Source organism: Myxine glutinosa, chromosome 5, assembly GCF_964187855.1.
Source record: "Myxine glutinosa chromosome 5, kmMyxGlut1.1, whole genome shotgun sequence".
In the NCBI taxonomy this organism is placed as follows: domain Eukaryota; kingdom Metazoa; phylum Chordata; class Myxini; order Myxiniformes; family Myxinidae; genus Myxine; species Myxine glutinosa.
Genome location: NC_136265.1, coordinates 206,586,510 through 206,609,638, shown reverse-complemented (window position 1 = coordinate 206,609,638; position 23,129 = coordinate 206,586,510). Strand labels below are relative to the sequence as shown.

Genomic DNA, 23,129 nt, shown 5'->3' with positions numbered 1-23,129 from the left:
CCCATTTTTTTTCTCTTTTTTTGTATACTGAATCGAGGCTCGTGAAAGAGCTAACATTTATTTCACAAACAAATCAACCAGACAAACAAAATGTATAAAAAGAGGGAGCGGAAGGCAAGATGGGGAGAGAAGGGGAAGCACACAACCACAACATTTGAGAGCAGGGAGAGGTGTGGGAGGGAGAGGACTTGGGGGGAGAGGCGTGGGAAGGGGGGGGGGGGGGGGAGAGGTATAAAACACAAGGGGACCGAAATTAGCTGGGGTAGAAAAGATCAAGGTTTTGGATGGGGGAAGATAAGAGATGGTGGTGAACAGCTGTTTTAAAGACCTGGAGGGTAGAGTGCGATTGAAGAGAGTGTGGGAGTTTGTTCCAGAGGCGGGAGAAAAGAGGAATGAAGGAGTGAAGGTGAGCAGAAATTGATGAATCACCCGACCTGTCAAACACCAGGATGATAGTTTGTAGCTGGGTTGGGATTGAAACCCAGGCTAGACTGCTTAGAGGTGAGTATGCATACCTCTGGGCCATCCTGTCAGCCCAAACTGATACATAAACCTGAACAGCACTCGGTGGGCATACCTCCGCCAGGCTGAACAGTTTATGTTTTGTATCCCACTGAAAGGCCGGATCTGAACCCAGAATTCGATTTGGCTTGTTCTCGTCACCTAAGCAATTCATCCACCGGGTTTTGTCACAACTCGTCCACAACTTTTTGAAATATCATGCTTTAGTGTGGGGAATATGTGTGGGGAAGACAAAGTGGAAGTGTGGGGAAGACAAATGATGAATTGCGAAAGATGATGGGAATATTGCCTGTGATTGATGCTGTGAAGAGGCACAGGTTGAGATGGTTTGGTCATGTATTGAGGAATGATGAAAGTGACTGGTTGAGAAGAGTGATGGAAGTTAATGTAGAAGGAAGTAGAGGACGGGGAAGACCGAGAAAGACTTGGCTAAAGATGGTGGAAGAAGAAATGCGGGCAAGGGGGTTAACAAGGAGATGCAGAAAATAGGGCAAAATGGAGAGATTGTCATGGGGACCGCAAGGCTAACCCCCGCTCTAGCAGGGAACATGGCCTTAAAATGCATGTTGTGTGTGTTGTTGTAGTGTGGGGAATATGTGGAATAGGTGAAATGGCCTCTAAAGGTGGTTTTTTTTAGTGTGGGGAATATGTAACAAAATGAAAATGACATAAAAAAACGGGAGATGGGAAAACTCCATTTCTTTGTCAGGAAAAAAAATCCATCATAGACAATCATTGGCGTTGAAGTGTTTTATATTCAAGAATGGAAAGAGGATCTTCCACCGATCCAACTCCAACAGTATCTATTGTTTTTACCCAAATGATGGGACCTTTTGATTCTGCATGAAAGATTAGTTAACACCTTCTACTTGGCCCGCATTTTGACCCTTGGCATTCAAATCACCACTTACCCGATTCGAATTGCTTTTGCAACGCTTCTTGTTCTGTTTTGTTGCCACTGACGCGGTAAAGCCCCTCTGTTGTCAGGCCTGCAATGTTCGGAAAAATACCCATAGATCATATGAGACTTTAATTGAACACCAAAAGGACATACATGATGCAGAACTTGTAATAGGGAGTGAAAAGGATGAGGGTGCGAAGAGATTAAACTGGGGAGTGAAAATGGTGAGGGTGCAAAGAGATTAAACTGGGGAGTGAAAAGGGTGAGGGTGCGAAGAGATTAAACTGGGGAGTGAAAAGGGTGAGGGTGCGAAGAGATTAAACTGGGGAGTGAAAAGGGTGAGGGTACGAAGAGATTAAACTGGGGAGTGAAAAGGGTGAGGGTGCGAAGAGATTAAACTGGGGAGTGAAAAGGGTGAGGGTGCGAAGAGATTAAACTGGGGGGTGAAAAGGGTGAGGATGCGAAGAGATTAAACTGGGGGGTGAAAAGGGTGAGGGTGCAAAGAGATTAAACTGGGGAGTGAAAAGGGTGAGGGTGCGAAGAGATTAAACTGGGGGGTGAAAAGGGTGAGGGTGCGAAGAGATTAAACTGGGGAGTGAAAAGGGTGAGGGTGCGAAGAGATTAAACTGGGGAGTGAAAAGGGCGAGGGTGCGAAGAGATTAAACTGGGGAGTGAAAAGGGTGAGGGTGCGAAGAGATTAAATTGGGGAGTGAAAAGGGTGAGGGTGCGAAGAGATTAAACTGGGGAATGAAAAGGGTGAGGATGCGAAGAGATTAAACTGGGGAGTGAAAAGGGTGAGGGTGCGAAGAGATTAAACTGGGGAGTGAAAATGGTGAGGGTGCGAAGAGATTAAACTGGGGAGTGAAAAGGGTGAGGGTGCGAAGAGATTAAACTGGGGAGTGAAAAGGGTGAGATAAACTGGGGAGTGAAAAGGGTGAGGGTGCGATGAGATTAAACTGGGGAGTGAAAAGGGTGAGGGTGCAAAGAGATTAAACTGGGGAGTGAAAAGGGTGAGGGTGTGAAGAGATTAAACTGGGGAGTGAAAAGGGTGAGGGTGCGAAGAGATTAAACTGGGGAGTGAAAAGGGTGAGGGTGCAAAGAGATTAAACTGGGGAGTGAAAAGGGTGAGGGTGCAAAGAGATTAAACTGGGGAGTGAAAAGGGTGAGGGTGCGAAGAGATTAAACTGGGGAGTGAAAAGGGTGAGGGTGCAAAGAGATTAAACTGGGGAGTGAAAAGGGTGAGGATGCGAAGAGATTACACTGGGGAGTGAAAAGGGTGAGGGTGCGAAGAGATTAAACTGGGGAGTGAAAAGGGTGAGGGTGCGAAGAGATTAAACTGGGGAGTGAAAATGGTGAGGGTGCGAAGAGATTAAACTGGGGAGTGAAAAGGGTGAGGGTGCGAAGAGATTAAACTGGGGAGTGAAAAGGGTGAGGATGCGCAGAGATTAAACTGGGGAGTGAAAAGGGTGAGGGTGCGAAGAGATTAAACTGGGGAGTGAAAAGGGTGAGGATGCGAAGAGATTAAACTGGGGAGTGAAAAGGATGAGGGTGCGAAGAGATTAAACTGGGGAGTGAAAAGGGTGAGGGTGCAAAGAGATTAAACTGGGGAGTGAAAAGGGTGAGGGTGCAAAGAGATTAAACTGGGGAGTGAAAAGGGTGAGGGTGCGAAGAGATTAAACTGAGGAGTGAAAAGGGCGAGGGTGCGAAGAGATTAAACTGGGGAGTGAAAAGGATGAGGGTGCGAAGAGATTAAACTGGGGAGTGAAAAGGGTGAGGGTGCGAAGAGATTAAACTGGGGAGTGAAAAGGGTGAGGGTGCGAAGAGATTAAACTGGGGAGTGAAAAGGGTGAGGGTGCGAAGAGATTAAACTGGGGAGTGAAAAGGGTGAGATAAACTGGGGAGTGAAAAGGGTGAGGGTGCGAAGAGATTAAACTGGGGAGTGAAAAGGGTGAGGGTGCAAAGAGATTAAACTGGGGAGTGAAAAGGGTGAGGGTGTGAAGAGATTAAACTGGGGCGTGAAAAGGGTGAGGGTGCGAAGAGATTAAACTGGGGAGTGAAAAGGATGAGGGTGCGAAGAGATTAAACTGGGGAGTGAAAAGGATGAGGGTGCGAAGAGATTAAACTGGGGAGTGAAAAGGGTGAGGGTGCGAAGAGATTAAACTGGGGAGTGAAAAGGATGAGGGTGCGAAGAGATTAAACTGGGGAGTGAAAAGGGTGAGGGTGCAAAGAGATTAAACTGGGGAGTGAAAAGGGTGAGGGTGCGAAGAGATTAAACTGGGGAGTGAAAAGGGTGAGATAAACTGGGGAGTGAAAAGGGTGAGGGTGCGAAGAGATTAAACTGGGGAGTGAAAAGGGTGAGGGTGCAAAGAGATTAAACTGGGGAGTGAAAAGGGTGAGGGTGTGAAGAGATTAAACTGGGGAGTGAAAAGGGTGAGGGTGCGAAGAGATTAAACTGGGGAGTGAAAAGGGTGAGGGTGCAAAGAGATTAAACTGGGGAGTGAAAAGGGTGAGGGTGCAAAGAGATTAAACTGGGGAGTGAAAAGGGTGAGGGTGCGAAGAGATTAAACTGGGGAGTGAAAAGGGTGAGGGTGCAAAGAGATTAAACTGGGGAGTGAAAAGGGGGAGGGTGCGAAGAGATTACACTGGGGAGTGAAAAGGGTGAGGGTGCGAAGAGATTACACTGGGGAGTGAAAAGGGTGAGGGTGCGAAGAGATTAAACTGGGGAGTGAAAAGGGTGAGGGTGTGAAGAGATTAAACTGGGGAGTGAAAAGGGTGAGGGTGTAAAGAGATTAAACTGGGGAGTGAAAAGGGTGAGGATGCGAAGAGATTAAACTGGGGAGTGAAAAGGGTGAGGGTGCGAAGAGATTAAACTGGGGAGTGAAAAGGGTGAGGGTGTGAAGAGATTAAACTGGGGAGTGAAAAGGTTGAGGGTGCGAAGAGATTAAACTGGGGAGTGAAAAGGGTGAGGATGCGAAGAGATTAAACTGGGGAGTGAAAAGGGTGAGGGTGCAAAGAGATTAAACTGGGGAGTGAAAAGGGTGAGGGTGCGAAGAGATTAAACTGGGGAGTGAAAAGGGTGAGGGTGCGAAGAGATTAAACTGGGGAGTGAAAAGGGTGAGGGTGCGAAGAGATTAAACTGGGGAGTGAAAAGGGTGAGGGTGCGAAGAGATTAAACTGGGGAGTGAAAAGGGTGAGGGTGCGAAGAGATTAAACTGGGGAGTGAAAAGGGTGAGGATGCGAAGAGATTAAACTGCGGAGTGAAAAGGGTGAGGATGCGAAGAGATTAAACTGGGGAGTGAAAAGGGTGAGGGTGCGAAGAGATTAAACTGGGGAGTGAAAAGGGTGAGGGTGCGAAGAGATTAAACTGGGGAGTGAAAAGGGTGAGGATGTGAAGAGATTAAACTGGGGAGTGAAAAGGGTGACGATGTGAAGAGATTAAACTGGGGAGTGAAAAGGGTGAGGGTGCGAAGAGATTAAACTGGGGGGTGAAAAGGGTGAGGGTGCGAAGAGATTAAACTGGGGAGTGAAAAGGGTGAGGGTGCGAAGAGATTAAACTGGGGAATGAAAAGGGTGAGGGTGCGAAGAGATTAAACTGGGGAGTGAAAAGGGTGAGGGTGCGAAGAGATTAAACTGGGGAGTGAAAAGGGTGAGGATGTGAAGAGATTAAACTGGGGAGTGAAAAGGGTGAGGGTGCGAAGAGATTAAACTGGGGAGTGAAAAGGGTGAGGGTGCGAAGAGATTAAACTGGGGAGTGAAAAGGGTGAGGGTGCGAAGAGATTAAACTGGGGAGTGAAAAGGGTGAGGGTGCGAAGAGATTAAACTGGGGGGTGAAAAGGGTGAGGGTGCGAAGAGATTAAACTGGGGGGTGAAAAGGGTGAGGGTGCGAAGAGATTAAACTGGGGAGTGAAAAGGGTGAGGGTGCGAAGAGATTAAACTGGGGAGTGAAAAGGGCGAGGGTGCGAAGAGATTAAACTGGGGGGTGAAAAGGGTGAGGGTGCGAAGAGATTAAACTGGGGAGTGAAAAGGGTGAGGGTGCGAAGAGATTAAACTGGGGAGTGAAAAGGGCGAGGGTGCGAAGAGATTAAACTGGGGGGTGAAAAGGGTGAGGGTGCGAAGAGATTAAACTGGGGGGTGAAAAGGGTGAGGGTGCGAAGAGATTAAACTGGGGAGTGAAAAGGGTGAGGGTGCGAAGAGATTAAACTGGGGAATGAAAAGGGTGAGGGTGCGAAGAGATTAAACTGGGGAGTGAAAAGGGTGAGGGTGCGAAGAGATTAAACTGGGGAGTGAAAAGGGTGAGGATGTGAAGAGATTAAACTGGGGAGTGAAAAGGGTGAGGGTGCGAAGAGATTAAACTGGGGAGTGAAAAGGGTGAGGGTGCGAAGAGATTAAACTGGGGAGTGAAAAGGGTGAGGGTGCGAAGAGATTAAACTGGGGAGTGAAAAGGGTGAGGGTACGAAGAGATTAAACTGGGGAGTGAAAAGGGTGAGGGTGCGAAGAGATTAAACTGGGGAGTGAAAAGGGTGAGGGTGCGAAGAGATTAAACTGGGGGGTGAAAAGGGTGAGATAAACTGGGGAGTGAAAAGGGTGAGGGTGCAAAGAGATTAAACTGGGGAGTGAAAAGGGTGAGGGTGCGAAGAGATTAAACTGGGGGGTGAAAAGGGTGAGGGTGCGAAGAGATTAAACTGGGGAGTGAAAAGGGTGAGGGTGCGAAGAGATTAAACTGGGGAGTGAAAAGGGCGAGGGTGCGAAGAGATTAAACTGGGGGGTGAAAAGGGTGAGGGTGCGAAGAGATTAAACTGGGGAGTGAAAAGGGTGAGGGTGCGAAGAGATTAAACTGGGGAGTGAAAAGGGCGAGGGTGCGATGAGATTAAACTGGGGGGTGAAAAGGGTGAGGGTGCGAAGAGATTAAACTGGGGAGTGAAAAGGGTGAGGGTGCGAAGAGATTAAACTGGGGAGTGAAAAGGGTGAGGGTGCAAAGAGATTAAACTGGGGAGTGAAAAGGGCGAGGGTGCGAAGAGATTAAACTGGGGAGTGAAAAGGGTGAGGGTGCGAAGAGATTAAACTGGGGAGTGAAAAGGGTGAGGGTGCGAAGAGATTAAACTGTTATCAGGAACCAACATGGATGATGCTTTTGAACCAACTAAAGGTGGTCTCAAATAAGAAAGGTCAAGATTAGAAAGTTCAACCCTTCACATTGGCATTCAATTAGCACAAAATGAATAACGCGATGCCACATAATCACCACCCCCATGGCCGTTAAGGCTTTTGGCATGATGATAGTCATGCTGGACATTATCAACATGAATGAACTTCCCTGGCTGTTTTCATTACTATATTTTTATTGCAGTAAACTGTTGTTAGCTATGATGCTTGTACAAATAGGTTTTACTCTGATGAAGATCTATTTATTTTTTCCATTGAACGCTGATTATGGGAAGCGATGGTTCTGGGAGAAAATGTTACACACAAGGGACTTCAATGCCGGAGGAGGCAATTCGGCCTATCATGCCTGCGCTACACCAAACCCAGAAACCATAACCCATCCGCACCCAAGCTAACTACAAGTCCTGCCAAAAACACCATACCCCTCTATCTCCAATGCATCCAGGTACTTATGTAATTCCAATTTAAACCGATCTACTCCCTCTGCTGCCACTAGGGAGACCATTCCATGCATTAACTACTATCTGACTGAAAGAGTCCTGCCTTAGTAATGTTCAAACTCTCCTCTTTACTCTCAGGCTATGGCCCCTGGTCGTAACTGTCCATTCTGCACTTATCTTGACCAAACCCTTCATTATCTTTAACATCTCCATCAGATCCTCTCATAATCGCCCTCTTTCTAATGTATAAATTCCTGTCTCTTTCAGCTGCTCCTCATAGCATAGTCGAGCTAGCCACAGTTTCAATCTAGTAGCCCTGCACTGCAACCTCTCTATGGCAACTACGCCCTTCCTCAAATATGGTAACCAAAACTGTACACAGTAATCTAGAGAACCAAAAGTAGCCGTCGTTAAATTATATTGAATTAGTCGGATAAGAAAATAATAAGTTAATCTATCAATTTAAATTATTTCATGGACTTTAAAAAGGTTAATTATTTTGCACTTTTGGTTTCACTCAGAGCCAAAGCTCTGAGCTACTTATACTGCCCACCGCGATATGGTGGTGCAAGATCGGGCGGCGGAGATTGGATTTGTCTCAAAAGAGGGTAAAATATCACTATTTTAAATTGTGTGTTAGTTAATCCATGAAGATCTGTATTAAATAAACCGTAAAATAGATGTTCCTGTTGATTTTAAAGTTTACTGAAAGGGCCAATAAAGTGACTGACTATGTTGCAACAAGAAAAGTGAAATGAAAATACAAAATAATCAATCAGCGGTTTTTCAAACACAGCATGGGAAGCGGCCACCATAAACAGGAGACAGACAGACAAACACACAGACAGATACCACAGTTATATATATATATATATACCTAAATACCTAAAATTAGAATCAGGTGCACCAGCTCAGGTGCAAATGATTAGAACATCATTAGAGAGGATCTTGGAGGAACCTGTCTTATTTAAACCTTAGACATTTAGTTTAGTTTGCTCTTTGTTGTTGATGTGTGCGGCATCACCATGCTGAGATCAAAAGAGCTCTCTGAGGCCTTCAGAAAGAAGGTTTTAGATGCCTACGAGTCTGGGAAGGGATTTAAAAAGATCTCCAAACAATTTGAAATCAATCATTCGACTGTCCGGAAGATCATCTACAAGTGGAGAAGATTCCAAACAACTGCCAACTTGTTCAGGCCAGGCCACCCCAGCAAGTTCAGCCCGAGAGCAGACCTCAAGATGCTGAAAGAAGTCTCTAAGAACCCCAGAATGTCATCACGGGACCTACAGGTAGCTCTTGCCACTGTTGTTGTCAAAGTGCACGAGTCTACCATTAGAAAGAGGCTGCACAAATTTGATCTGCATGGGAGGTGTGCCAGGAGGAAACCTTTGCTGTCCAGAAAGAACATCAGGGCAAGACTAAAGTTTGCCAATGTACTCCTAGGCAAAGACCAGCACTTCTGGAACAATGTGCTCTGGACAGATGAGTCAAAGGTAGAGCTATTTGGCCACAGTACCAGAAGACATGTTTGGCGAAAACCAAAGACAGCATTTGACCACAAGAACCTGATACCAACTGTAAAGCATGGTGGTGGAAATATTATGGTTTGGGGCAGCTTTGCTGCATCAGGGCCTGGGCAGCTCACCATCATAGAATCCACTATGAATTCTTCATTGTACCAGAGGGTACTTGAGGATAATGTGAGGCCATCTGTCGGAAAGTTGAAGCTCAACCGAAGGTGGACTTTGCAACATGACAATGACCCTAAACATACCAGTAAATCCACCAAGGAATGGCTGAAAAGAAAAAAAAAAAAAAAGGAGGGTTCTGGAATGGCCAAGTCAAAGCCGGATCTAAATCCCATCGAGATGCTGTGCGGGGTTTGAAACGAGCTGTGCATGCAAGAAACCCCTCAAACATCGCACAGCTGAAAGAATTCTGCATGGAGGAGTGGGCAAAAATTTCTCCCAGTCGATGTCAGAGACTGGTAGACAGTTATAAGAAACGCCTACTTGAGGTTGTTTCTGCCAAAGGGGGAAATACCATCTGTTAGAGCCAAGGGTGTACTTACTTTTTCCACATGCGAAATTTGCATTTATGTTTATTTAAATTATACAATGGACTACAAAATGGAAATGTTTCATGATATTTGTTATATTATATCACCTTTATCTTTCAATATTGTTGAAATGAAGATCAAATAGCTGTATGTTGAAATATGTCGAAAAGGTCAAAACTTTACATGGGGTGTACTTACTTTTTCACGTGACTGTATATATATGTATATACTATATATATATATATATATACCGTATATACCGGTGTATAATACACACCCGTGTATAGTACGTACCCCTAACTTCCACCCTCAAAAAAAAAAAAAAAATCATTCATTTTCAGATTACAGTAGCGTGAATCTATGCATTTGTACACAAACTTTAAGTAGCACAAAATGAACATTTTGAAAGGAAAAAAAACCTCAAAATATTTAGCTATATGTAGTCAGTATTCTGTTACACATGCGTCAGTGTCCAGATGTGCATGCAATCGCGGGTGCTTCTTTGCTTCATGGAAGAAAGGAGAGAGCAGAGAGATTATTAAAACATTCTATATTGTGGAGTTGTCGCCCTGCATAGGGCCGTTTGGGTGTGTGATGGGCTTCTCAGCTGAAGCCAAGGACATCCTCATCGTCGCTCTCCTCTTCGAAAACGGCATGCAAGTCCTCGTCTGGGTAGTGCAGGTCACCATCGCTCTCGTTGTCGCTGTCGCCACCACTGGAAGCTCCCTCCTGCCAGATTATATCATCTTCGGTACCGTCCATGCTGTTAGAAATACAGCACTTGAGAAAGGCCCGCTTTATGATCGCTGGCGGCATCTCCTCCCACACCTTTACAATCCAGCCACAGATCGTCGGGAGGTCCACCTTCCTCATTCGCCCGCTCTTTGTGTAAGTCCTGTCCGCCTCCAACATCCAATTCGCCCAGCATCACCGCATACCTTCTTTGAAGGGCTTATTGATGGCCACGTCGAGGGGTTGGAGTAGGGAAGTCATCATGCCCGGGATGATGACGAGGTCCGTGTTGGAACGCCGGAGTAGCTCTTTTGTTTCTTCTGTCTTGTGACAGCAAAACGCATCCAGGACCAGCATACTCCGTCGTCGAGAAAGGCCGCCATTCCGCCTACCCCACACCATTCGTAGCCAGTCCTGGACCAGGGCCAGATCCATCCAACCCTTCTGTTGGGCTCGAATGATGACACCCGCTGGAAATATTATCTTGGGTAGAGTTTTCCGCTTGAAGACTACATGCGGTGGAAGCTTGCCCCCATCAGCGGTGCAAGCGAGCATAAAGGTGAAACCGTCTTTTTCGTGGCCGGTGGTCTTGACTGACGGTCCGCTCCCCCTTCACTCCGATGCTAGTCCCTTTTGGAATGTCGAAGGTTAGAGGGGTCTGGTCTGCGTTTCCGATCCTGCTGAGCGGGTAGTTGTGCTCCCGGCGAAGCTTGATTTATGAACGCCTGGAAGCATGTCGTTTTGTCGGCCGTATCGTCGGGAAGATGCTGTGCGATGTGCGTGCGGCGTCGTACCGACAGATTATGGCGTTCCATAAATCTGTCGACCCACGATGTGCTGGCCATGAAGTCTTCGATGTCTCCGTCCAAAGCGAAGCTCCTTGCCTTCAGCCTGAGAGCAAGTGTAGAGATGGCGTGACCCTCTGCCCTCTTCTCCCGAACCCAGACGATGACATGCTCCTCCAGCTGAGCCCAATTCGCCGATTTTCCCCTGTTTGCCTTCTTCTTCCTCGGCATATCCTCTATGGAAGCCTTTGTTATTCGCCAGCACCGGATGACAGATTCATTCACGCCGTGCTTCCTCCCAGCTTCTCGGTTCCCAAACTCTTCTGCAGACTGGCAGACGGAGAGTTTGAACACTGAAGTGTACGACCGCCTTGACATCTTGATCTTCTCTTCTCTGGAACCGGATAGAACGTATGAAGACGTTTCAGTCCGAGCTGACGTTTACGGTAATCTGCCCTATAATTTCGGATTGCTACGCAATTGCAGTCGTAAAATAAAAGACCTTCAAAATAAAAGACCGATGTGGCTTTTCAGAGCGGGAAAAGGCGTTCTATTCACATTCCGGAAGCGGCGTTGCTTTGAGCGGCAAATCCATAGAAAGCACGTAATGGTACAAAACCCGCTTGCCATATGGGGCGAACGAGCAGCAATGGCGGCCCTGCATGTCGGCGCAATTGTGCATGACGCAACGGGGAAAACGTGCAACCGAGATCGCTTTTCGTAAAATACTTTTTTTTCGTAAATATATTGGAAAATTGACTTGTTTTGAAGCCGAGTTTTTTTCTATCCCCGTGTATAGTACGCACCCCCAACTTTTGACTTTTTTACGATAAAAAAGTGCGTCGTATACACCGGTATATACGGTGTGTATATATATATATATATATATATATATATATATATATATATATATATATATATATATATATATATATATATATATATATATATATATAGATATATATATACATACAGACTTGGCATTTAATATGGATTATTTTTTTTGTGGGGGTGAACTTATTTTTCAAGATGACTTAGAACCAAAAGTTCATTGGAATTATGTTGAAATTATTCTAGATTTTGTTAATGTGACCTTTAAAAGAAACAAAAACCACATTTGACATTTCGAAGCAAATAAATTGATCCTTGAAAGTGATGTAAACTGATATCGAACTCAATTCATGGACAGTACTGTGTTAAACTTCTGTACGTTTTACAGAAGTATCTCTTTATTTTTCACATTAGCCAAAAAAAATTTCAACAAAAAGAAAACCTAAATTATGACTGGGATTACGGACAGTAAAATTACAGTTCAATACTTTGTGTAACCCCCACGAGCATTCAGGAGAGCACGTACACGTCGAGGCATGCTGTTCACGAGATTTGCCAAGGTTTGGACAGGAATCGCTTGCCATGCAGTGACAATAGCCTGCTGCAATTCAAGCACAGAGGTGGGCTGCTGGTCCAAGTTGTCGATTTGAGGCGTTAATTCTGCCCACAAGTTCTCTATAGGATTCATGTCCGGGGACATGGCAGGCCACCCCATATGCTCTACACCACGGTCAGCAAAAACTCCTCCATGCAGAATTCTTTCAGCTGTGCGATGTTTGAGGGGTTTCTTGCATGCACAGCTCGTTTCAAATCCCCCCACAACATCTCGATGGGATTTAGATCCGGGCTTTGACTTGGCCATTCCAGAACCCTCCATTTCTTTCTTTTCAGCCATTCCTTGGTGGATTTACTAGTATGTTGAGGGTCATTGTCATGTTGCAAGGTCTACCTTCAGTTGAGCTTCAACTTTCCGACAGATGGCCTCACATTATCCTCAAGCACCCTCTGGTACAATGAAGAATTCATCGTGGATTCTATGATGGTGAGCTGCCCAGGCCCTGATGCAGCAAAGCTGCCCCAAACCAGAATATTTCCACCACCATGCTTTACAGTTGGTATCAGGTTCTTGTGGTCAGCTGCTGTCTTTGGTTTTCGACAAACATGTCTTCTGGTACTGTGGCCAAAAAGCTCTTCCTTTGACTCATCTGTCCAGAGCACATTGTTCCAGAAGTGCTGTTCTTTGCCTAGGTGTTCATTGGCAAACTTTAGTCTTGCCCTGATGTTCTTTCTGGACAGCAAAGGTTTCCTCCTGGCACACCTCCCATGCAGATCAAATTTGTGCAGCCTCTTTCTAATGGTGGACTCGTGCACTTTGACATCAACAGTGGTAAGAGCTACCTGTAGGTCCCCTGATGACATTCTGGGGTTCTTAGAGACTTCTTTCAGCACCTTGCAGTCTGCTCTCGGGCTGAACTTGCTGGGGCGGCCTGTCCTGAACAAGTTGGCAGTTGTTTGGAATCTTCTCCACTTGTAGATGATCTTCCGGACAGTCGAATGAATGATTTCAAATTGTTTGGAGTATTCATCCATAACTATAATCATAACCGATACATGGATATTGGTTTGTGTGTTTACTTAGAGCCATTAAAATGAAATGCTAATAATAATTAAGATTAGCTTTGGGAAAAGTTTCAATGAAAGTGAGAGGGAGAGAAGCTTGTGTGGTGACCTGTTGACCTGTTATAGATACCAGTTTTCTGGCTAAGTGCAGGCTCTGCTCTTTTATCTCAGACAAGGTCCAGATAACTTTATACCCCACCTCTTCTTCTCCTCTGAGACCTGTCTACTCATACATTCTTCAAGCTACACCCTGTTTGATGATGGGGGTACATCTGGACATTGGCCTCGGCTTGTCTGGGAATGCAATGACCTGCCTTCACTTTCTCCTGTTTAGTCCAGCTCCTACAACGTTCTGGTGGCTGCAAGATAAAAAACAGCTTGAAGAGACGCCATCTCGTCTGACCTATGCTGACCTTGTAATACCCTACTGCTGTTCCTCCTTGACATCAAAGAAACCACACAACTATATAGAGACAGAATTCTCCGAGTGCACGGAGAACCTGGCTGGACGTCTTGTGTGGCTGTGGAGTGTAATGAAATATATGTGGTGTAAACTCTAAGTGAATTTGTTCTAGCAAGTGTTGATTAAATTGTTCACAAGAAAGTGATATTCTGTCTCTCAGTCATTTTATTGAGTAGAGATCTTCCATCTTTGATCGTGGCCCACATGCCCCCTCCCCGAATCCTTCATTTTAATTTTCACTAAAATGTCCTCTGTTCCCAAACTACTTGGATGATTCCAACCAAATCTGACAGTATGCATCAGGACAGGCAGGTCTTCTTGGGTTGTGCACCTCATCTGAATCCACCTCCTCAAAGGAGGTCCTAAATTTGGATATTTTTTTCCCAATCTTATTCTCTGAAACTTACCACCAAATTCAAATGAAACTCGCTTGGAGGCATTAGGACCAAGCCCGGATCTAAAGTTGTGCTCCACATAAGCACCGGCTCTCACAATATGGGCATCATGGGGTCCACCCCCATTTCTGCCATTTTCACTGAAACATGTTCTCCATAATTACGAGGCAGAATTGGACCAAATTTGACAGAATCCATCAGGGCAGCAGGGTATTCTAGGATTGTACTTTGTTGTGCAACTCATCTTCCCATCTGGATCTGCTCGCCCCCTTGGTACCAAATTCAGTTCCGGCATTGAAAACTGAGATTTCGCAAAATCCACTCAGGACACCATTAACCAAAATCGATTCAATTCAAACAGTCCCACCCGATTCCGGCTTTATCTGTCCCATCTCCAGTCACCCCACCTTTTGGGGAAATAATCGTCAATGTTTACTTTAGCTCCTTCTTTCTTAGCTTAATTCTTTAAACACTTATATTTCTCTCTATCCATCTGTTCCTTACTCTTCCTCCACTTCGTATAAACAAAGGCTTTCAGAATCATTGGAATCTCCTGCAATGAAGTTGATTCTGAGGGCCTTTCACTCACTCACCGCAGGCAGGTTGGTGGTCTTTGTGTCCTCTGCAGACTCCTCTCCGGCCTCGCTCCCCCAGCTCTGTCTGTGCTCTGTCCCCCAAATATTCCTGCATGATGCACACGATCTGCCAGCAACCCTCTTATGGTTAAACTGCCTAAATCAAGACTCTCTGCTCAACCTTCACTCTTTCATTCCTCTTTTTTCCCGCCTCTGAAACAAACTCCCTCACTCTCTTCAATCCCACTCCACCCTCCAGGTCTTTAAAAGAGCTTTTCACCACCATCTCTCATCTTCCCCCATCCAAAACCTTGATCTTTTCTACCCCCGTTAATACACCCCATATTTACCTCCTTCAAATTCCGTTTTCTTTCCTGAAAGTCCTAGTATTGTCCATCTTGTTTATCCCGTGTACCCCACTCCAGTCCTCTCCCTTCCACAGATCTCCCGATGTCCCTGTTCCCTCCTGTTGTTGTGCTTCCATCTCTCTCTCCCCTTCTTGTCTCCCACTCCCTTTATTATATGTTTTGTGTGTTAGCTCTTACACGAGCCTTGACTTAGTATACAATTTTTTTCTTCTTCTTAGCGATTGCTTCCTGAACGTTAACATTCCACCACCATGTTGGCCTCTCCTTTTGTACATTTACTGTCGTCATCTTACAAGCCTCCCGAGCTACCTTCTTCCATGCATCCCTCATTTGCCCCTAAAAAAATCATCAGCGTCAGTTGCATTCACTTGTTCTTTTTCCTTGCTCAATCCTCCATACCCAAAACTCCCATGTACTTTCTCAAATCCACATGTCTTTTCTTCTACATGCACATTAACTCGTCACTGAGTATTTACTTCTCAGAAACATCTACCTTTTGCACGACATCGTCTAATTCATGTGAGAACCTTTTGATTTGATGAACCATACACTTTACAGAGAGTTGTTGCTACCAAAGCAGTTTCTTGGCAAGGGTTACACAGTGTGTGTAGTATCCTTTTGAGTGCTGAGCGTCAAGCAAGGACTCAGAACTTGCCATTTAAAAAAATACTATTTGGTATGACTCGGCCGGGGTTTCAACCACTGATCTCCCAGACTTAAGAGTGGATGCTCTAACCATTACACCACTGTGTCTGGTCATGAGAACCTAGTTTCATGTTAATTGGAAAGACAGGCAACCCTTCCATGAGTACATAAAAAATTGAAAATGTAGGTACCAACACAGAAACAACACAACAGAACTGATTTTTTTTTAAGTATCCGCATGAAAGGGATACTATGCTCTGGATACGAATGGGGTTTAGCTAAAGCTAGGGGCTACAGGACATTGGTTATGTCTTAGACCGACCCGCTAAGTAGCACTAGCTACAATATAATGATGCAGTAAAAGTAAAATCGGAAGGTCAGTTGATTTGCGAGATCAGTAGTCACTGTGTATGTGCTGATGTCTTAGGCAATCTCTTTGGAGCTGTTAAAACTGCTTCTGGTAAAGCACTGAATTTATTTATGCAACCCATTCGATCCAAACTAGTAAGGGATCTTTCCTCATAACAAGACAATTATTATGTGTGAAGGGCAGAGAGGATATTAGTTAAAAATCAACTAAAGAATTCACAAGTAGCAACACAAAATGAGAAATAAAATCATCAACAAAACAGCTTTCTGAATGGAAAATCCACAAACTGTGCAAGCGTATGGGTAAATGTAGTAAAACCTAACTGACAGCAATAACATACCGTATCCATCGATATAATGCACACACTTCTCAATGAAAAACGGGATTGGGTTGTCAGACGAGCGAGCAACTTCTGCGAGTGGGAGGCCAAAGTACCCGGTTTCCTTCTTAGATTCCTGTTTGCGATACTGTTGGATGGTACAATGCTCCATATTACAAGTTTACGTGAACATATAAAGGTGTTTCACATGAAAAACTATTTTACAGATATGCATTCATGCAAATAAACCAAGCAGTGTGATTCACAATTAGTTTAGAGCATTATATATATTTTACCTTTGATTTTCGAAGAAGAGATTTCTTCTTCTTACGGTCATCCTTTCTTCGAAGAGATGGGAAAATGAGCTGAGGTTCATCGTCACTGCCTTCTGATCCTGAAGGACCAGCTGAGGGCTCGGGTGGAGGGGGTAACTGCGTAGGTGGGAACAAAGGTTGCATGCGCCGGAGTCGTAATTTTTCAGACCGCATTCGATAAGGCACAGGCTTGCGAGGAGGAGCTAATGGACTTTCAAAGTCACCGGCAGACGGAATTGGCCGTCCGCGGACCCGAATTACTCGGCCCTGCTTTGAATCCTGAGGTACTGAGTAGACTGCGTCCTCTGATGACTGGCGAGTGAAAAGTCGGCCTGTAGATAATGTAGAGGCTGCTGGACAAGTCGACGCTACTGCATCCAGTGGCTCGGCATAATCGGCTGAGGAATCAAAGCGCAATGCATCAAGTCTTTGCAACAATTCTGATTCTAGGCGGCCGCATGAAGGCTGAAGTGGCCTCGACATTTGTGGGAACAATAATCTGTAGCCACGTTCAAAAAACAGGCTACCACTGACCGTTGATTCATCGTTGTGCCCATCACATGAAAAGTCTTCAAAAGATGGGGCAATGGGACTATAAGGTGGAGGTGGTTCTCCATCATCCAAGTCTAAAGGTGGAGGTGGTGGTGGTGGTGGAGGCAGGGAACTGTCATCACCACCTTCAGTTCGTCCCACACCTTCCCAGTCCCACAAAGCCATGGCGTCTTCAGTATGAGCACGTCGGGAGTAAGCGTCACGGAAAAAAGCTGTAAACATCTCCGCTTGTTTACTGAAACGAGCTGCTGTCAAGAAGCGAGCACTGCAATCGGCTGCAATTGCCTCACCCTCTGTCAGGAGTTCCTTGACCAGTACATCAGTGAAGAAATCTCCATCACCACTTGTCACAGCAAGTAGTAGAACTGGCACGACATCGGGAAGACCAGCGAGGAAAGCACGAAGTGCGGCGAGCGAAGCTCTACGACGTGCGGCATACACAAGGATGTATCCGTGCGGTGGATCTTCACGACGTGCAACTCCAGCCGCATGGTAAGACATTGCTGTAACCTCAACACGACGCCTGCGGATGCCGAGGAAGACTTCCAATGCGAGGCCGCCACTCGGCGAAACAGTGCAGGAGTGTGACTCAAGCAAGGGTGTCAGTACCAGCTCAGGTGCAAAAGGATCACCACATGAAATGCACATGGTCACACAGAGGTCCGCTTCAGCAGAGGGTGGTGGTAGCAGTAGTGAAGTTGTGAGTGGACGCTGAAGACCATCCAACAACTCACTCAAAACAGCACCGACCTGACCCGCACGAAACCGTCGTCTTTTCCATCGGCTACGTGCTGGAGCTGAAGGACTGCAACCATCTCCGCCGCTGGCCAATGAGGCATCAACAAAGGCCCAACGCCTCCTTCCGGCCACTTGGGCACCTTGCAGCCGCAGCGAGGCAAGCTGCTTGCTTGTCATGCCAGATTCTGCTGCTAGTACCAGGCCAACAGCCGGTACCAAACCTGGTGTGTGTTCAAATCGAGAAAGAGTTTCCTCAATTCGTCTGAGTGCATCTGTAGAGTCATAAGCGCCTAAGTATGCATCGGCAAGCTTTGTGGAGTCTATCTTTCCTTCACCATCCTCGTCGTCATAATCTTCATCACCGTTACACTCTATAACACTCACCGACAGCTCGTACACGTGTCCATCCAAAGCGAAGCCACCTCCCGCAGCAGCTGCTACCGAGGTTGCTTCGTTAGCTAGCTCATGGCCCAGGCCATCAAGTCCAAGTGTTGCAAGGCGGAGTAGGCAGGCACTTGGCTCATTTTCATTTCCACTGCTGCCCTCCATAATCCTATGATCCAGCAATTGTTGAACCTGCACCCAAAACCCACCCATTTGCCGCAGACCATTTTGAATTCTTTGGAATTGCTTAAAAAACAAGGAATATCGCTTTGCAACAGCAATTCAAAGCTCATATGTAACATATAACTACAGAACCTGCAATGCTGGATAGATAGCAATGACAAGCAACAGTATCGTTAAATTGCCAAATGAATCCACATGTGACTTACGAGTGCATCCACACAGCCCGGGGTGGGTGCAGCAGGGCAGGTGTGTGCAGTTGGATGGTACATAAAACCAATATGGCGGAGTAACAGTGCTTGCCGCTCGGCCTCAAGGCGCTGCAGTGAGACAAATCGTGGTTCATCACGCAATTCCTGAACAAGTGCCGTGACTCGGGAGCGGTTTAGAACTCCTGCAAGTTCCAACTCGGCAAATAGCTCCGCCTGCTCAAGCAGCAGCTCCTGTAAGCACGTGAGACATTTATCTTTAAGTCATGAACCATGATCTTCAAGCATTTGCCAACCTTTAATAGTTCTCATTGTAATAAAAAAAAAGTTTCTATGATAAAATGCCAGCTCATCACCTGGAAGGCCTCACGAGCCTTTTTGCATATTTCCTGCTGATGACGCCCATAGACCTCAAGCCGCTCACTCTCTGTGAGATGTTGGCAGGCCTGCTCATCTACTAAGAAGACTTGCACCTCCTCCCATGTCTTTCCTGCCATTACTTGGTTGTTATTCTCAAGTGTGTGCCGGAAATGCTCCTGCAAAAGGATTAAAAGAAGGAAGGAGAGGGAGAGTGAGAGAGAGATACATTGACTTTTGCATTGTTTTTAATACAAAAATATAAAAAGGAGTTATTTCAGCAAACTCAGAAACCAGATCCAGCAGTTACAGTTTGCGTATGAGGAAACATAAACCACATAAGGAATGTTAAGCGAACAAAGTAAACACAAGAGGAAAACAAGTTCTACAAAGTGAGTATCAAGCAGCCTTCAGATACTTTACAAAAACCATCACTCGTACACCATAGCTTATCAAAACATGTGAAATGACTGGAGTTAGAACAACAGTAAAATTCGAGTTTTATTCAGCTTTCACAAAGTGCCTTAAAAATGACCACTGTGTCCGTGCTGTACAATTAGTTCTTTAATTTAGACTTTCTGGTCTTATAAATAATTGCCAGCTTGGCTTAGGAAATGAGAAAATTTGTTAGAACTGTCTTTGGAAGGCTACGAGGACCATTTGGGACAAACGTAAATAGTGGAAAGCTAAAATCAAGCGAAAGGCATGTAAATACACCTTCAAAACCATAAATAAATAGAGAGGTTACGTGGTCGCGGCAAATTTACGCGTGTGACAATGTTTCAACTTGTCCACAAAAGGGACAATGCTCACTTATTACTTCTGAAAACTCTGATCTCGACTTTGATTGTGTAACTGGACCAGACGGCTTTAGCCCACGGGTCCTAAAATCATGCCCTGCCGCTCTATATCCTCCTCTCTCTGATCTCTTCACCTTCTCTTTGGATCAAGGTCATCTGCCATCAGCTTGGAAATCAGCCAACATTACCTCTTTACACAAAAAGGTGCAAAAACAGATCCTTGCAACAACAGAACAATCAGCCTGCACTCAATGATCAGCAACGTCATGGAATCCATCATTGCTTCGGATATCAAATCCTTCCTCTTCTCTAATGGCTTGATCTCCGATCATCAATTTGGATTCAGACCAGGTCATTCTACTCTAGACATGCGGATTCTGCTGTCTCAACATTGGATGGAGGTTCTCAATGCAAAACAGGAAATCAGAGCTGTCTCCTTGAAATATATCGTGCCTTCGATATGGTCTGGCACCCAGCTCTGCTCACCAAACTCTCCTCTTATGGTATCCATGGTAACCTCCACACATGGCTAGCGGACTTCCTCTCTGGTCACAGTCAACGTGTGGCCCTGAATTGATTTCTCTCATCTCCCCTTCCTTTCCAGGCTGGAGTTCCCCAAGGTAGTGTTCTGGGCCCTGTGCTTTTTCTGGTCTTCATCAATGATCTCTCCGACTCTCTGGAAAATCCTCTCTATCTCTTTGCTGATGACTCCACTCTCTGCCGCTCGATTCCTCATCCCTCAGATCAGCAGCCTGCAGCCTCTTCACTCTCTGCAGACCTGGACAAAATCACAAACTAGTCAAAAACATGGAAGATGTCTTTCAATCCTGACAAATCTCACACTCTGACTATGTCTCTCTGAAAAGACTATCTGGAAAACCCTCCCATCTACTTTCTCCACAATCCTCTCAAAGAAGTTCTGCCACACAAGCTTTTGGGTCTCACTATCTGCCATGACATTCCTGGGAAAACCACATTTCCAAGCTGGCCTCGAAAGCTAGTCGCCGACTGGGCATCCTCCGTCATGCGAAGTCCTTTCCGGGCACTTCTGAGCTCCTCACCACAGACAAAGTTTTCATCCGCAGCTCAATGGAATACTGCTCTCCCCTCCGGGCTGGTGCACTTGCCTCACACCTAGCCCAGCTTCATGCTGTTGAATCTAAAGCATTCAGAATCATTGGTATCTCCCATGATGAAGCTGATTCTGAGAATCTTTCACTCTCTCACCGGAGGCAGGTCGGTGGTCTTTCTGTCTCCTACCGACTCCTCGCCAGCCTAGCTCCCCCAGCTCTGTCTGTGCTCTGTCCCCCAAATATTCCTTCAGGATGCACAAGATCTGCCAGAAACCCTCTTCTGGTGAAACTGCAAAAATCAAGACTCTCTGCTCACCTTCACTCCTTCATTCCTCTTTTCTCCCGCCTCTGGAACAAACTCCCACACTCTCTTCAATCCCTCTCATCCATCAAGGTCTTCAAAAAAGCTGATCACCACCATCTCTTATCTTCCCCCATCCAAAACCTTGATTTTCCTACCCCCGTTAAAACACCCCAAATCAGCCTTTTTGAATCTCCCACTTCATTCCTGAAATTCCTAGTAGTGTTTATTTGCTTTATCCCGTGTACCCCTCCATCCTCCCTCCTTCCACAGATCTACCGATGTCCCTGTTCTCTACTGTTGTTGTGCTTGTGTGCTTTCCTCTCTCTCCCCCTCTTGACTCCCGCTCCCTTTATTTGTATGTTTTATGTGTCCATGCATGTTTTAATATTTAAAGTGTTAGCTCTTACACGAGCCTCGATTCTGTATGCAAAAAAAAAAAAGGCGAATTTGTTTGTGGGCAGTATCCAGTGTGCACTTCTCCATTATAGATCGCCAGTACATTGAGTTACAGGGTTCTTATAGGGTAGGTGGGGGTAATATGGACCCCCTAAGCCCAGGTCCCGTTAGAGACTATACAAATAGATAAGGAATATTTCCAAATAATGGTTTATTTAGACAACCAGACAGACTACATCCCCGTGCAGTTTGGGTTGAATAAAATCAGACATATGATTGAGGGGACAAATAAAAATATGCCATCAGTGTCCATATTCCAAACAACGTGGGGAATATGAACCCCCCCTATGGGGTAATGGACCGCGGGTCCATATTACCTCAATGTGGTAAGTCCAGTTGCTTTTCGACAAATGTTCCCTGGGACAAATGTTACTTTCCGATTTTTCAGTGAACAACAACCTTAGCGACACTCGTCACAGAGGAAAGCACCTTTACCCTCATAGTCAGTTTCGTTTTCGTGGGCCCATTGCTTGCATTCACTGCATTGGATCCAAGAAAATTCAGGTGGATCAACAAATAACTCATTGCAATATATGCAGGAGACATTACTCATGCAGTTTTCAGGTCCTTTTCTGTGTTACTTAGCAGACTTGGTACCCTGCTTTCGAACTGGAGGACCGCGCTTTGTTCGTGGTCTGTTGCCTTTTTTCGCTTTCAAATTAGTTGGGATAAAGGATTCTGCTTCTCGCGTGTTGGCCCTTTCTTCAATGCCCTTCTCTCTTGTTCTTGATGTTCCACGATCAAACGTCTTTTATAAGGAGAGGATGTGATGATTACGCTTTTTCAGGGTGAGTTAAATCTCCGACAGTGCATAGTCACTGTCGGATTTTTATACAGAATCAAGTGTACATGTTATCGGGTGTTAACAAACAGCCGATACTTGACCGCTACTTGGACCATGCCTAGTTTTGCTTAGTCACATATTTCGGTGCAGAAAAATGTATTTGATTCAAATTTTGACAGTGAACATGCTGTTTTGTGGACTTATTCGATAAGCTTCCTGTGTGGGGAATATGGACATCGACCGCGGGGAATATGGACATGGGTCCATATTAGACACGACCAAAGGGTCCATATTCCCCACACCATGCCCCTCGATCATGTCAGCATGCCCAGTACATATGGGCTGGGATGGAGTTTTCTACACACAGTGGTGCTGTAGACAGCTTTCACGTGTACTCAGCCAGGGACACCACTCATCAAACAAGCTAGTGACTACATGTACATACACAGTACTGCATGCTTATGAATTGTAAAATTTGAGATGAAAACTTTTGGAAGTTTGCACTTACCGTCATTAAAGAGTTTGAATCAACTGCAGTTGTTCACTTGCTGGTCGGCCATACTTGTTTATCCCGTGATATGGAGACGAGGTTTGATGCAGTGCATCATGGGAAATTCATTGGGGTCTATATTCCCCCAGGGTCCATATTACCCCCACCCACTATACCATCCCCAAATAGGGCAGAAAGGAGGGGTATGCGGCAAGACTGTGGTACACGGAACAAGGTTCAGGGGTGGACAGGGATAGACATTGTAAGTACAGGATTTTATGGTTGTTGCTGGAAAAAGAA

The 23,129-nt window shown here is 45.6% G+C and overlaps 1 protein-coding gene across 2 annotated transcripts in view; it reads right to left on the bottom strand.

The window, feature by feature from the left end:
- The window catches only part of LOC137426472 (rho GTPase-activating protein 5-like), a 137,056-nt gene that overhangs the window by 10,517 nt on the left and 103,410 nt on the right, over positions 1 to 23,129 (bottom strand). For both annotated transcript variants that reach the window (XM_068115036.2, XM_068115034.2), the window contains exons 5-9: positions 18,922 to 19,101; positions 18,566 to 18,799; positions 16,485 to 18,368; positions 16,210 to 16,336; positions 1,434 to 1,511 (exon numbers count right to left, since the gene is read on the bottom strand). In XM_068115036.2, the coding sequence (XP_067971137.2) occupies positions 1,434 to 1,511; positions 16,210 to 16,336; positions 16,485 to 18,368; positions 18,566 to 18,799; positions 18,922 to 19,101 (2,503 nt within the window). The remainder of the gene's footprint in view (positions 1 to 1,433; positions 1,512 to 16,209; positions 16,337 to 16,484; positions 18,369 to 18,565; positions 18,800 to 18,921; positions 19,102 to 23,129) is intronic.